The sequence below is a fragment of the Callionymus lyra genome, chromosome 7 (assembly GCF_982586985.1).
Source record: "Callionymus lyra chromosome 7, fCalLyr1.hap1.1, whole genome shotgun sequence".
Taxonomy (NCBI): domain Eukaryota; kingdom Metazoa; phylum Chordata; class Actinopteri; order Syngnathiformes; family Callionymidae; genus Callionymus; species Callionymus lyra.
Window position 1 is genome coordinate 13,781,267 of NC_141824.1, and position 15,124 is coordinate 13,796,390.

The 15,124-nt window shown below is 38.6% G+C and overlaps 2 protein-coding genes across 7 annotated transcripts in view; one reads left to right on the forward strand and one right to left on the reverse strand.

Moving 5' to 3' along the window:
- The first annotated feature begins 953 nt into the window (after nucleotides 1–953).
- Nucleotides 954–8,097, forward strand: pipox (pipecolic acid oxidase). Its single transcript, XM_087796443.1, has 8 exons — nucleotides 954–1,168; nucleotides 2,489–2,637; nucleotides 2,705–2,924; nucleotides 3,840–4,022; nucleotides 4,181–4,333; nucleotides 5,355–5,504; nucleotides 5,963–6,038; nucleotides 6,750–8,097. The coding sequence occupies exons 1-8, from the start codon at nucleotides 1,058–1,060 to the stop codon at nucleotides 6,878–6,880; spliced, it is 1,173 nt and encodes a 390-aa protein (XP_087652569.1). The 5' UTR covers nucleotides 954–1,057; the 3' UTR covers nucleotides 6,881–8,097.
- A 333-nt stretch (nucleotides 8,098–8,430) lies between these two features.
- The window catches only part of myo18ab (myosin XVIIIA b), a 51,219-nt gene continuing 44,525 nt past the window's right edge, over nucleotides 8,431–15,124 (reverse strand). For 4 of the 6 annotated variants that reach the window (XM_087796429.1, XM_087796426.1, XM_087796425.1 and 1 more), the window contains 2 exons: nucleotides 14,988–15,110; nucleotides 8,431–10,003 (listed from right to left, as the gene is read on the reverse strand). In XM_087796429.1, the coding sequence (XP_087652555.1) occupies nucleotides 9,844–10,003; nucleotides 14,988–15,110 (283 nt within the window). In that variant the 3' untranslated portion in view covers nucleotides 8,431–9,843. Of the gene's footprint in view, nucleotides 10,004–11,188; nucleotides 13,314–14,987; nucleotides 15,111–15,124 lie in introns of those variants that run through there. The other 2 variants (XM_087796428.1, XM_087796427.1) reach the window with 2 other exon arrangements.

A 15,124-nucleotide genomic window follows, 5' to 3' on the forward strand; every position in this document is an offset into this window, starting at 1 on the left:
TATAATTGTGATTATATATGTGAAATTCTAATTGTATTCTTATTTTTTGAACCAACTGGTTTAGAACTGGTTGCACATGTTTCCTCTCGTAGTTATTATAAATAATAATAGTTAGTCATAAATAAGTGTGTTGTAAATTATGAACACACTCATTTATGTAAGTAAGTAAGTAGTTATATAGCGCGTCAAAGTGCTTAAACAATCAAAATGTATGTCAACTTTTATTTTATATTGCGTTAATGTTTTGTATTTTTAATTAATTACTGTAGAACTGGATGCATGAGTTTCCTCTTGTCATTTACAAATCTTACTAAACTAAAAATAAATAATAATATATTATGGTAACAATTTCTAAAAAAGATTCTGGAGCAACATGAACACTTTTTCTATATCAACTTATATTTTTTTTATTATTTATACAATTATTTTTCTTAGCCAATATATATTTTAACATTATTTTAAACTGTTTTAAATCGACCTCTCTGAAGAAAAACTTTTTATTTTATCAAGTATAATAAAATATGTCTGAGTGTTGCTGACCTTTGGTGATCACAACCTTTGGACACGTTATGGAAGAATATAAAAAGTACACTTTACTCTAGTGCGACTCGTAACTACTGTATTTATTAAATTAAATTCATTTTTATTAGTACTTTTTAGTCAATTTTTTTTTATTATTCTTCACATAAATATAGAAAATAAAGGATATTTTTAAAGGCTTCTAAGACACAACATCGTATATATGAGTCCAAATAAAGTCCTGATTGAAACTGTCAATCATACTTTTGTCCCCATTAGGGGGCGTGGCTTCGGGCGTGTTGATTGACAGCTGTCGGTCTGAAGCAGCTGCAGTATCTCCGCCTCTCGAGCCAGAGTCACTTGAGGTGACTTTTTTTCAAAGCGGACTTTGTATCACTTTTTCCCCAATCTCTGAAAAAGATCAATTGAAAGAGTTAATTTTTACAACCAAGTAATAATTAAACCAACCACTTCCGGCTGCACTTGCTTGGCTGGAGTTTGATCGCGTGACGTCAGAGCGGCGAGAAGAAGCAGCAGCATGTCCGCCGAGCAGGTCTTCGACTGTGTGGTGGTCGGTGCGGGGGTCCAGGGGTCCTTCACCGCCTACCAGCTGGCGAAGAGGAACAAGAAGACGCTTCTGCTGGAACAGGTGGGTTTTTTTTAATATGACGTCACAGAAGAAACAAGTTCTGCTGCAGACTGAGCCAAAAAAAAACGGATCATTACGCAACAAGAAAGTTCAAAAGACAAGTTTAAAAAGTGTTTATAAATATTAATGTTGTTGTTTAAAAGATGTTAAATCGAGAATAATTCATGCATCTTACGTAACACGTTATATAAGTTTAACACGTCATGCAAGGTTGTTTGTTTACATTATATGCATCGAAAACATTTTAAACTTCCAGCCTTACTTTTTTTTTTAATTATATATATGTGCAGTTTTTAAATCCAACTTCATCGTTCACTTGTTTAGTTTACATCATTTGTGATTTGATTTTGATAAACGATGCTGAGAAGTAAAATTTTGCAGACATTTTTTAAGAAAGAAAAAAAACCTTTTAAATTCAAAATTCAATCAAGAACAAAAGTAATGGTGTCACTATATAAAGAAGTGAACATCATTAAAGAAAAGCATAAAAACGATCCATGTTTAAGCGCTTTGTGACCCTGGTCTAGAAAAGCGCTATACAAATAAAAATTGCTTGCTTACTTACTTACAAGAAACGAGCTTTAATTCAATTTAAAACTTTATTATTTATTTATTGTTTGTTTTTTTAGTAATGATTTAGATAACATTTTAGAGCAGGGGACCCTAAAAATTTTCCACCAAGGTCTAGTTGAGTTATATATTTACAGACCAACCAGATAAAAATGAATTATATAAAATTTTAGTTTTACTCATTTTCATTTGTTTACAGATGTATTTGTTCAGTAGACAAACGTCTTGTTGGCCGAGAGTCACAATCTAATGTTACTCCAGAATATACTCCAAAATATGTATTTTTCTTTCAAAACAAATCACCTCTCAGACAGTAATAATGGATCAAACAGAAGCTATTTCGATTTAAATAAACTGAACTGAACTGAATTATTCTTTCTTTCTGTGGGGGCCGGTTGAGCAACAGTTGATTTATAGCATTTGGATCTATTTTTAATTTTTTATGAATTAATGTTATATATTTTTCTTTGAATTGTAAAGCACATGTTAAATTAAAATGACAGTAAATTACAGTGCATGATAATAACGATATACATTTTAATGTATTAAAAAAATATATAAAATAAATAATGATGTATTATATAATAAACTATTTTTTTTATAGTTCGGATGCAAAGTTTACAAACAGTTTTTTTTAATTTTAACAACTTTTATTTTCTACTGTAAACATACGTTTAATGACATGACAATACATCACATCAATTATAATATATATGAAATGTCTAAATATTGACCTTCTGTCATCCGCAGTTCATCCTTCCTCACACTAGGGGGAGCTCCCACGGACAGTCTCGCATCATCAGAAAGGCCTATGATCTAGACTTTTACTCCAAAATGATGGTGGAGTGCTACGACCTGTGGGCTGAGCTGGAGAGGGAGGCTGGTGTCAAACTGTACAGGTAACTCAGAGACACTCAAACTATGGGATGCACTTATGTCTGAGTTCTGACGCTGGGACGGTTACAGACAGACCGGACTTCTGGTGATGGGGCCCCAGAACGGCGAGGAGTCGTCTTACCAGCAGTACAAGGAGACCCTGGAGATCCAGAAGGTGCCGATGAAGGTCCTGACACCGGAGAACTTCCACCAGCACATCCCTCAGATCAGGCTGGCCCAAGGACACGGAGCCGTGGTGGACATCACGGCTGGAGTCCTGTTCGCAGACCGAGTCCTCCGGACCGTCCAGGTACTTTATCTTCTAATAGAAGTTCTTTATCTTATCTTTTAGTTTAAATATCACACATGGAGGAGTTTCTCATCAAACAACTGTTGAATATTTGTGTTTATGAAGTTGAATTTAGATGAAGTTAACTCAAAATTATGCAGTTTTTTTCCCAGAAAGCCTCAAATTATTTGAAAATGTGTCATGTATCGTCACGCTCTTATTTTGAAAAAAATAAAAATAAAATCATCTTGAACTGAATTTTTTTCCACCCAATTTTCCTAAAAGCGTTACGCGTCCTTCTCTTATATTTCTGAGGAGTTGAACCTCTACTCCAGTTGTAGATAAAACAAACGTATATAGTTTAAAAATAAATATTATTTTGAATTTTAAAATGTCAAGGTCTTGTAAAAATAAAATAATGGACATGTGTTTATATATAACCTGACGACTCACAAATGTTCAATATTATTTTAGTTTTTTATTTGTTTTGTTTCTTTAACTTCAACTTTAAACATAACTATTTACTTACGTTAACTACTATTATCTATTACTAAACGCCTGTAAAACTACAATTCACTTCCTTTAAATTGATATAATGGGAATTAATTGTGATTCATTAGTTCATAGTTTTCTATGTATTTATCATTTTAAAATAATTATTACTTTTAATTTTTTGCATATAATTATTTCGGCTTTTTTCACATTTTTCACAATTTATTATATTTGCATTTATAATTAAAATAAAATTAATATTTGACTTTTATTTACCACAGTAACATATTTTTTTTAATTTACCACAGAAGAAGAAAGAAAGTTAGTCCTGGTGAATGAATGAAAAAATGAAGATGTTTTGAAGAAAAGACCAGAAGATGCAGAAGAAGAAAGTCTAATGAAAGGATGAACTCGTGGACATTAACGTCGTGATCTTTCCTGCAGACGCAGTTTCAGAAACTGGGAGGAGTCGTGCGAGACAACCAGGAAGTGAAGGACATCACACCTGGACCCGTGGTCACCATCAGAACCTCCGCCGGAGTCTATAAAGCCAAGAGTCTGGTGATCACCGCGGGAGCGTGGGCCAACAGAGTTCTGTCCCACACCGGCCTGGAGCTCCCTCTAGAGGTTCGAGTTCCAACATTTGAAATGTTAAATACTCTGATGTCACAGATTTACTTCCATAGAGTTTACATTTGATGAACTTCTCATAAGCTCCGCCCACTTTCCTCTCCTGACACTTGAACAATTAAAAATGTAGAATTATTTTCTTACCAAACTTTAAGGTGCAAAAAATCAACGTGTGCTACTGGAAGGAGAAAGTTCCTGATTCTCACCACGTGCAGAAGCGTTTCCCGTGTTTCCTCGTCACGGAGGGCGAGCACAACGTGGAGCACATCTACGGACTTCCTTCCAACGAGTACCCGGGGCTGATCAAGGTCAACTTTTCAACGTTTTTACCATTAAATAAAACTCTGTTTCTGCCTGATTTTACTATTTATTAGTGCATTTTCAGAAAGAAAACACAAAGTTATATAAAATTGCTTGTATACGTTTTGTCCTACATTATATAACTATATTAATGTGTGTGTATATATATATATATATATACACACATTAATTCCTATATATATATATAACTATATATATATATATATATAGTTATATATCGTTATTAATGTGTGTGTGTATATATATATACACATTAATAACTATATATGTATAACTATATATATATATATATATATATATATATACACACAAATTAATAACTATATATATATAGTTGTACATATATACATGTATACATACATACATACACACATACTGTATGTATGTGTGTATGTATGTATACATGTATAACTATATATATATATACGTATATATATGTATATACACACACATAACTATATATATATATATATATATATAGTTATACATATATACACACATAGATACATATGTATATGTATGTATATGTTTGTGTGTGTGCGTCTTGTTTGGCTCATTTGTGTTTTATGTGTATGTTTGTATATACAGTTTTATCAAACTATATACAGTATATATATATAGTTATAGTTATTAATGTGTGTGTATATATACATATATACATATATATACGTATATATATATATATATAGTTATACATGTGATACTGTGATGGCAATGTTTTTTTTTTTTAAATCAAGTCAAACTATGACAGTTTTAATTAACGTCTTCATCATTATCAGCTGCTGCTGCTTCACCATTAATTTCCTGTCGGAAGTTTTCCCATCAGATTAAAACTATCAGAGGGAAATAAATTTTCACCTACCCCTCCTTTTTTATTTGTTTTAAAACGTCAGCGTCTGCTCCAATAAGCATTCACGTTGCCCCCGGCAACATGGATGCTAAGGACCGACCCACGAGCAAAGGCTCGTCCCTTCCTGCCGTAGTTTGACGTTGACGTTGTGACGCCAGATCTGCTACCACGTCGGAGCCCAGACCGAGCCGGACCAGAGGGACCGGCAGACCAACCGGGACGACGTCGACATCCTCCGACGCTACGTCCGAGACTTCGTGCCCGGAGTAGAAGATGAACCTGCGGTGGTGGAGAGTTGCCTCTACACGGTCAGTGTCGCCCCCCTGACAGCCTGTCAATCAACAACGGTTTTTGACAAGAAACATATTTGAGTTTTTCAAATATACCTCAGAGGAAATGTTTTATTGGTTCTGAAAACTAATTGATTAGTAAATAAAGCAACTAAATACAGAAAAGTTTAAAAAAAAATGCTACTAGTACAAGATGATGAACCAGGTTACAACTGGTAACCCAGGTTCTAGGAATAACTGGAATGCCAGGCCCCACTAAGTACATTATACCAGTTTTTACACAGGCAGAAACCTTGAATAGAACCAGACTTCATTTTACTGTGAAGATTAGGGTTGATCCAGGATATAATAGTTTTAGATTTGCTTTGTCAAAGTACATGTTGTTGATACAAGTGATTGTAACTTCCTGCTTCAAATTTCAAAAGTACTTCTTAATGATATATTTACAGTGTTTTTTGTGTTTGTTTTGTTCGCAGTTAACTCCAGATCGTCATTTTGTTTTGGACTACCATCCTGCACACAAAAATATTGTGATTGGTGCAGGATTCTCAGGTAAAAATCGCAGTATTCTTATTTTAATACGTATTATATACAGTTTGAATTTCAACAAAATTTGAAATGATTTGAATTTTCACGGCGAACTTTTCAGACAAGGCTTCGCGAAGCTTCACCGACGCCTCGCCATCTTTGTTGGCCTCCGTTATACTGCAGTTTTACTCATTTATTGAGAATATTTCTGCGGTAACGCTCAAGTCAAGATGCATGTTTTTTTAAAGGAAATGGAATAATTCCCAGCAGTGAACACATGTCAGAGCGATGGTTCGAGTCCGTCCTTGAGCCTATAGATCTCATTAATAATGACAGGAAAAGCTCCGTCTCGTCTTCGTCTTCAAAGCCCGACAACACGAGTGCGCCGAAGGGTTGCCATGGCAACCACGTCTATTGAGATTTCTCCTTCAGAGATGAAAAAAAAAAAATCAAATCTGCGGCCAGACTGCTGAAGTTGAGCTGCTGTTATTTCAAAGTGCAGCACGATCCACGGGAGACTTTTTTTTTTTTTCAGGTGTCAAATTCAAGGTTTTTTTTCTTCTCTCCGTTGCGTCGACCTTCACGTGGAGCCTCGACCTTCACGTGGAGCCTCATAGTCACAGAGCGAGGAAGGACAAACGTCACATGATTAGTTTCCTCACCGCGTCTCCTCAGAGGTTGAAATGTGAAGCAATCGATCAACCGTCGACCCACTTGTGTTCCGTCCTCCTCCAGGTCACGGCTTCAAGTTCGGGCCCATCGTCGGGAAGCTGCTGTGCCAGCTCACCCTGGGAGAAGTGCCCTCCTACGACCTTTCACCTTTCAGGATCCGCCGCTTCCTGGCCAAGAGCCAGTCGGCTTTGTAACGCTAACATGGCGGTGGAGTCATTTTGTTGGGACCTTAAACAAAACTAGCTGATTAGGTCGGAGATTGTAAAGTGGTGTTGACGAAGCTTCGTGAAGCATCGTATTGTTTTTTCAGTAGGGGGCGCCCTTAGTTAAAAAGTAAGATAACGTTTCATTAAAATATTATAGAGCAGAGAGCGACATCTACTGGACTTAAAAGAAAAAATGTTTCATGAAGCTTCATCAACACATCACTACCGTCAGGCTGCTCTTTGAATGAGAAAGTAATTTTTATGACTAAAAAAAAAGCTTGTTTAGGTTGGAGATTGTAAAGAAGTGTTGACGAAGCTTCATGAAGCATCATCTTGTTTTTACAGTAGGGGGCACCCTTAGTTTAAAAATAATGTGTTTTTTATTAGAGTAGATGTTAAAATTAAAGGGTTATGGAGCAGAGAGCGACATCTAATGGACTCAAAAAAAAAAAAGTTTCATGAAGCTTCATCAACACATTACTACCATCGGGCTGCTCTTTGAATAAGAAAGTAATTTTTATGACTAAAAAAAAGCTTGCTTAGGTCAGAGACTGTCAGATAGTGTTGACGAAGCTTCATGAAGCATCATCTTTTTTTTTACAGTAGGGGGCGCCACAATGTGGTTTTTTATTAGAAAAGATGTTAAAATTAAAGGATTATGGAGCAGAGAGTGACATCAGAGGAGCCTAAAAATAAAAAACATGTGTTTCATGAAGCTTCATCAACACCATCAAGCTGCTCTTTAAATGCAAAATAAAAATTTGAAATTAAGATTATTAACAGTAACAGGGGAGAAAAGTGGTAACATTTTTAACTCGCTGCTTTTTAACACTATAGAATGATGGAATTATAGTGTTTATAATGTAGTGAAATTGATATTCTTGTCTTGGAATCAAGTTTAAATCAATCATGATGGAGTCTGTCTATCAGTCAGAACAGTCGGGAGGCGACACTTTTTAACCGTCTGGTTGTAAAAAGTCTAACCAAAATCTGGCCAAACACCTCATGTGATGTTCCACTAGAGCTGTTTAATAAAAAAAAATTAAAAAAAAGGTTTTAAATGTCGAGTCTAGATCGTGACACATCAGAGAAAAGTTTCACTTGTTTCATAGCAAGAACTGAAAAGCAAATTTTAAAAAATGAGTGAAATTTTAAATGATAGAAATTGCCTGAAAACGATCAAATTAAAAAGAAATCTGACTATTGATTCTTGTACTGTACATGTCTCACCAGTTATACACAACAAATACTGGCCCCTCGAGCAATTCATTTTATCTCATCTCCTTCGAACAAACGGCTAAAAACGATCAGCCACGAATAATAACTCACACTACTGTGTTGATGAAGCTTCATGAAACCGTCATTATTCTCAGAGCCCACCAGGTGTCACTCTCCGCCCTATAATCTTTTAAAACATCTAATAAAACTGTACATCTTACACTGATGGCGCCACCTACTGACTCAACATTAAGCCGGTGTTTCGCGAAGCTTCATCGACACAGTCGTTCCCACCACACGAAGAAATGAATGAATGAATGAAAGGTTTGAAGGCGTGAGAGTCTAAAACAATCACCAGCGTTTATTTACAATATATTAAGTCAAAATGCAAAAATGTATCACAAGTGGTCAATTTATTCATAATGAAAATAAACAAAAAAACTGTATTTGAAGGCCATCATGAGTCAAACACGTGTGTTTGTGTATATAAATAGTGTGTTTGTGTGCGTCCTCGGTGAGTCGCTAGCGTCAAGAGAGAGACTTCCTCACACTCGCCTGCATAGAGAGTTCCAAAGAAAAGACATCAGAGCGTTTCAGTCGGTGGATCTTCCGTCCAGGACAGCAGGCGCACGAGCGGCAGCTTCACACCTGTCGACACACACCTGACACGCATGAACGTCGCAGCGGTGGAGCGTGAGATTGAAACCGCTGGAGGAAACACTGGGGTGAGGGTCATGTCGAAGGGATTCAAACCGGAGACCTTCACGTTGTTCACGCGGCTCTAAAGTGTTTAAGCATAAATTATGGATCAACTCACGAGAAGAATAAAATGTTGATGCTGGATTGTATCCGATCTCGTTGATAAAACATCTGGAGACGATCTTATGGAAGTACATCAGTGTCGTCGGATATTGAAAGAATTTAACATTTCAAATATTGAAACTTTGATTTAAATTTCTTTGTTTTTTTTAAAGCAATTAATTCGTTTTTATCAAAAAATTGAATTAAATAATGTATATATTGACGGGTTGAATTCGGGTTTTTTTTTCAAATAATTGAATAAAAAATAAAGAAGTATATTTTCAAAATGAATGAAAATAAAATTACACATAGAGTTTGATATTCTAATTCAAATATTCCCAAAAGAATTTGTTTAAATTCAATATTCTTTAATTTGTAGCCTTTTAAATTCAATATAAACATGTAAGAAATAGAAAAAAAATCTAACGGTTAATTATTGGAATTTGAATATCAAATGTTAAAATAAAATAAAAAAAAACACAATAATTTTGAATATATTCTAATTCTTTAATTGAATTATTAAAAAAAATGTAATAATGCATTCATCTTTCAATAGAGAAATCATTCAATTTAAATATAAAAAATGCTTAAAAAACAACATTTGAGATGTTAAATCCAATTGTTCAATATTCCGATGGCTCTGATGAACTTCCACAGAATCTCCGCAGTCACGTGCGACTAATAAAAAAAAGAAAGAAGTAAAAGCCAGTAAAAGAGCAACAAATGACTGAAGGTTCAACTGCCGTCAAAAGCCACGATGTTCAGGAAGTGATGTCACCGCAGGTGTTACGTATTAAGAGGCGTTTTTAATGGATGTCATTACTGGTGAGATGCGACCTTCAGGTATCTTTGACTCGTAGCTTCACGGAGAGATTAGTGCGGTGGAGCCGAAGACTTCATGCAGGAGGTCGGTGGTGGAGGTGGAGGTGGAACTACGACGCCGCCTCGTGCGTTCTGTGCTCCGCCTCGGCGTCTCTCGGTCGGCTCTTGTATCCGGAGTAGGAGGAGCTTTGGTTGGCTCCGCCCTCAAACTCGTCGTCGTCTTCGTCGTCGTCAGACCTGCTGAGAGCATAGAGTCTTCGGCTCGGGGGGCTGCCAAGACAGAAGAGAGGGGAGTTAGAAAGAGAAGATTTTTGACCCGAGTCGATACGCTCGGATATTTCAACATCTTTTTTTCAAAACAACTGTTTCAATATTCAATGGCACTCTATCGATTAAATACATGGAAAAAGTTTTTAATTATTCTGGCTTTCAAATCATGTTTTATTTCCTTCTTCTATGGTTTATATCTCAATAACTTGTGTATAAAATAAAATAATATTCACAGAAATTGTTCATATTTGTGTTGCAATTGAACTTCCGGTCGCTAGATGGCGGCAGTCATTACGTCCTCCGCAGCTAAAGGAACAATAACATCCTGCGAGATCCGGTCGGTGACTGAGGACAAGAGGATACAGTCGACTCCAGCAGCTTTTAAAGCCGATGTTTGGACATTTTTGTGTTGCAATTGAACTTCCGGTCGCTAGATGGCGGCAGCCATTACGACCTCCGCAGATAAAGGTACGATAAAATCCTGCGAGATCCTGTCGGTGACTGAGGACGAGAGGATACAGTCGACTCCAGCAGCTTATAAAGCTGATGTTTGGACATATTTTGGTTTCAAAACAAATTAAAGCGACTTCGTCAAGAGTGATGTAGTCTGTAAATTCTGCAACACCAGAGTCAAGTACTCGACAATACTACAAATATATCCTTGTTACTACAGTATCACAATATATCATAACATATCAGACTTTTGACAATACAGAGCCCTAGAAGAGTCCATGAGTGAGTTACTCCTTCATCAAAAAGTCAAACAGAAAACAAAAAAAACCCTCATAAGTCAGTTCACAATATGAACTGGACACACACACACTGTGACAAACTGATCCGGAAGATCGAAGTCAGGATCTGCCAGAAAACCTTCATCCTTCAGGAAGAAAACTTCAACATCACTCAGAATCTTTAACAACTTTAGTGATCAAAGCTGCCGTCAATCACATCACTCTGGTGCAAACTCACAACATGCAGCATCAGGACCAGACGGAAACCAAAGGACTAAGGAAAACATGATGATTAAGATAAAGTTATCATAACAAAGTATTATTTTATTATCTTGATTATTGTTTGTTCAACACATCACCAATAACTGGTCTTCATCTAAAAAGAGAGTAAAAGATGTAACAGAAGTTTGATTTTTGCCTTTTTTTTCAACGCTAATTTTACCATAAAACGATCATTTATTAAATCCTCTCATATTTATACATTTCTTATTATTTTATTTTCACTTTTCAAGCCCTTGATTGTGGAGGAAAAGTATTTTTTTCATGTTTTCATTGGCAGATTTTTCTTTGTATTCTACTTTACTTTGAAAGTTTGTTTGTCTTAATGGCTGAAAATCAATTGAAAAAAAATCAAATATTTCTCTAATATTGTTTGAAAGATCCAAGATTAATTGTTCAACATATTTCATAATGTTAAACATGTCATGGGTGTGTAAAAATGCTATAAAACATCAATTTAAATCAATTTTTCCAATCAGAAATTGAGTTGAGGTCAAGTTTATACTTCGTCACAAAAGTATTTCCGGTTGTTTTTCTTTTGTATTTGTGTTTAGGTCCTGGACGATGGACCCGGAGGGCGGTTCCAAAGATAAGCAGGAGAATCTTCATGCTCTGGTAATGAACTCTGAGGTTTATTAACGTCGACTATTTCAGGAAGAAAATCGCAAAAAAGTCGCTCGGGGACTAATTAAGCGAGAGCAGCCGTTAAATCGGAGATTTCTACCTTCTGTTGCTATAAATCAAAGTGAAAGGAAGAGTTAAGAGGCAGGAGTGAACATGCACACCACAATCTGATCACACCGTTACTGGCAGAGGGGGGGACACGGGTCGGTCCTGGAGCCCCGGGTCAGGGTTAGCTCACACCATGCTAGGGGGGGGTCGCGCCCCGGAGAACCTACTTCTTTGCTCAGTCACTCTCGCCCCGGTACAGGTACTTCATCATCAAACTGTCCACTTTCTTCTTCCTCTTCTTCTCGTCGCTCTTGTTGACGGGTCGGCCCGGAGGCTCGGCGGCGTCGTCGTCGTCGTCCTCCTGGTCCGGGGGGGACTTCGCCGGACCAGGGGCCCTCTTCACGCTGCTGCTGCTGCGGTAGGAGATGGTGGACGCGCCGGAGCTGGAGTCCGAGCTGGAGTCGGACTCAGAAGAAGAAGAGGATGAGGAGGACGATGATGATGATGATGAGGCTCGTTTCTTCGTCTTATTCTTGGACTTCCTGGACTTCCTTCGGGAGCTGCTCCGGCGGTGGCGGTCTTCGGAGCTGTCGGAACTGTGGCTCCTCTTCTTCTTCTTGCTCTTCCCGCGGCTCCTGCTGCTGCAGCGACTCATGCTGCTGGTGGTCCTCATGTTCACTGCAGAGGCCGACCGCTGAAGTCCACTCCCCCGACCCTTCTGACCCTTCACCTCCTCCTCCTCCTTCTTCTTCTTGGACGACCCCCCGTCTTCCTCGGAGTCTTCCAAACTCGTCCTCTGGAATTTGATGGGCTTGAAGCTCAGCACCTCGTTGATGGCTTTCTCCAGGTCCGGATCCAGGTAGTTGCGGTGGCTGACGGGTTTGATCTCGGACTCGTCGACGGGGTCGCCGCCCAAGGCCGACGCCCGTCCCTGAGGGGGGGGCATGGAGACGCTGCGTCCGCAGTGGGGGCTGTAGGCCGACCTCTCGGCGACGCTCGCGCCGTCTTCGAGGTCCAACCCGAACTGGCTGAGGCGACAGCTGCGAGCCATGGACACGTGGGAGTCGGCTCGGCTGACGCTGCCGGGACTCTGGTTCCGGGCGCGTCTGTTGTAGGGACTACTTGGAGTGCTGCCGTGAAACGACCTTGGCTCGTCCATGCGTGAGGAGCTCTGACGCTGAGACAGGCTGGAGGTGGACTTCGCATCCAGATCCGGATTCAGGCCGGAGACTCGGCCGAAGGACACGGTGGAGTCCTTGTCGAAGTCCCCCAACCGGCTCTCCAGGCCCCTCCTGGCCCAGCTGCTGGCTTCCGTGTAGGCCTGGGAGATGACGGATCTTCCGTCCTCGAAATCGTCCTCCGGGGATTTCCTCCGGGAGTTGACGGAGTACGAGTTCTTCTTCTCCACGCCGGGTTTATCGGGATCCACGTGTTGTTTCTTGAGCGAGCTGAGGAGGTCGTCGTCGTTTTTGGACTCCGGGTTGTTGTTGCGTTTCCTGTAGCTCAGGGAGCTCATGACCGACACGGGCCGAGCCGAGTCTTCGGCTTTAGCGTCTTTGTTGACCTTCTTCCAGTCCTGACAGTCTGACCATTCCTTACCTTCCTTGGCGTCTAAGTTAACGGCAAATCTAGAGGATGAATTAAAGAGTGAAAGAGAGGAAAGAACAGAGGGATGAAGGTCGTGTGAAAAAAAACACTATGATAGAGACGATGGACGGACGGATGGAAACAGTAGAGATAGCAACAGATGTTGAAACAATAATGAAACGGATGATTAGGAAGTACTGTGGTCCACTTCAGTAACTACTGTGCTTAAGTAGCTATGGTGCCATTTAGAAAATATTGTTCTTGATTGTGATACATTTCCAGTAAAAGTCCAAGTTTCAATCTCGTGACAAAAAACAGCAGATAAACAAAAACACATCCACAGTACTTTGAGGGACGCACCATTTCCAGCACCCACCTTACTTATGGTTCCGACAAAACTGTGAACTCCCATGATGCCTCACTACACACCGCTTTAGTAAGGGACAGTTGATTGGCTGAAATACTGTATTTAAATTATATGTATATGTTGCTATATCCAAGTGATCGATAGCTATTATTGGCTTGCTGGGCGGCAAAGCATTCAGGTTCAAGTTAACGTTACTTAGAGGGTTGTTGAAAGTATTGGCAACTCATATGAAATGTTGAGTAGTAAGTTCAAATTATTCATTTAATGCAGGGTTATCGGAACATAAACCACCGCATTAAACCAGGGACCAATGTATTCAAAAAGTGCCACGTCTTAAATTCACAAGTTAGCTGGTTAGTTGCTTCCCTAGTTGAGGAGTTTCAAACTCCATCATCCACATTTTTTATTCACTTCAACGCTGATTTTTTCATATACTGTTTAATAACAGTTAGAAATGGTATCAATATATTTGACAGTCAGTGTCTATTTTTAGGGTTTATTCAGTCTATACATATAATTAAAAAAACGAGCTAACCCAGACTCAAAATGAGGAAGTTTTATTTGTTTAAAAGGTAACACAACCTCTTAAACAGCATCAGCCATTAATCAACATCTGAAAATGGATAATAATGTCGGAAAACTAAAGTATGATATCCGACGATCAATGTGAACGCAAATAAATGTTGCTACAATGTGTAAAATGTTGTTTTTTGAAGGCCCAAAAAAAGTTACAAATCAACCAATTTTACCACGAAAACTTGAAAACTCTCTCTAAAAATGGGAAATAATGTCGGAAAACTAAAGTATGATATCCGACGGACCATGTTTATGCAAATAATATTTTCCCAGATATATAATATTAGGTTTTTTGAAGGCCCCAAAAAAGGTAGAAATCGACCAATTTTATCACAAAAACTTGTAAGAAAGGCCAAAAATGTACATAACTGAAAATGGGAAATAATGTCTGAAAACTTAAGTATTTAGTACACAGATAAGTTGATTTGTTTTGATAGGCTAGGGAAAGTGTCTTGTTTTTTTGAAGCTCTTGCTTCATGAGCTTCCACATGAATTTACTCAGCGGGCTGGATCTGTCCCCAGGCTTGAGTTTGACACCGGTGGCCTAGTTTATACCATTTGTGTTCATTAGTACCTGAAGCCGAGTTAGTGGTTTGACTCCACAAAGGTTAGAGGAGGAGCCACAAGGGCTGTAAGACATTAAAGAGTTGAAGGTAAATGTGAGCCAGACGCCCACAACCACAGTTGAGAGTCCAGTCCTGCCCTGAGGTTATTTGGTTTTTTTTGGGAAATACTTGACAGCCGAAACATAGGAACACCTTCGGTGACTCACCTGGAACTCTTAAGGCTTCCGTCATCTGAGAAGTTTTTGGCCGATCCTTTGCTTTTAGACAACCAAGATTTCACCCCGTCCACCCGATCCTCCGCCTCAGAGTCGGTGTCTGAAGCCCCCGGACTGGTGAGGAGCCA

What these genes read in the sequence shown, in the direction of transcription:
- pipox (XM_087796443.1), top strand. Translation starts at nt 1,058, where the DNA reads ATGTCCGCCGAGCAGGTCTTCGACTGTGTGGTGGTCGGTGCGGGGGTC. An exon ending in GAGTCCTCCGGACCGTCCAG is followed by an intron (nt 2,925 to 3,839) that starts GTACTTTATCTT and finishes TCTTTCCTGCAG; the next exon opens with ACGCAGTTTCAGAAACTGGG. An exon ending in AGTACCCGGGGCTGATCAAG is followed by an intron (nt 4,334 to 5,354) that starts GTCAACTTTTCA and finishes TTGTGACGCCAG; the next exon opens with ATCTGCTACCACGTCGGAGC.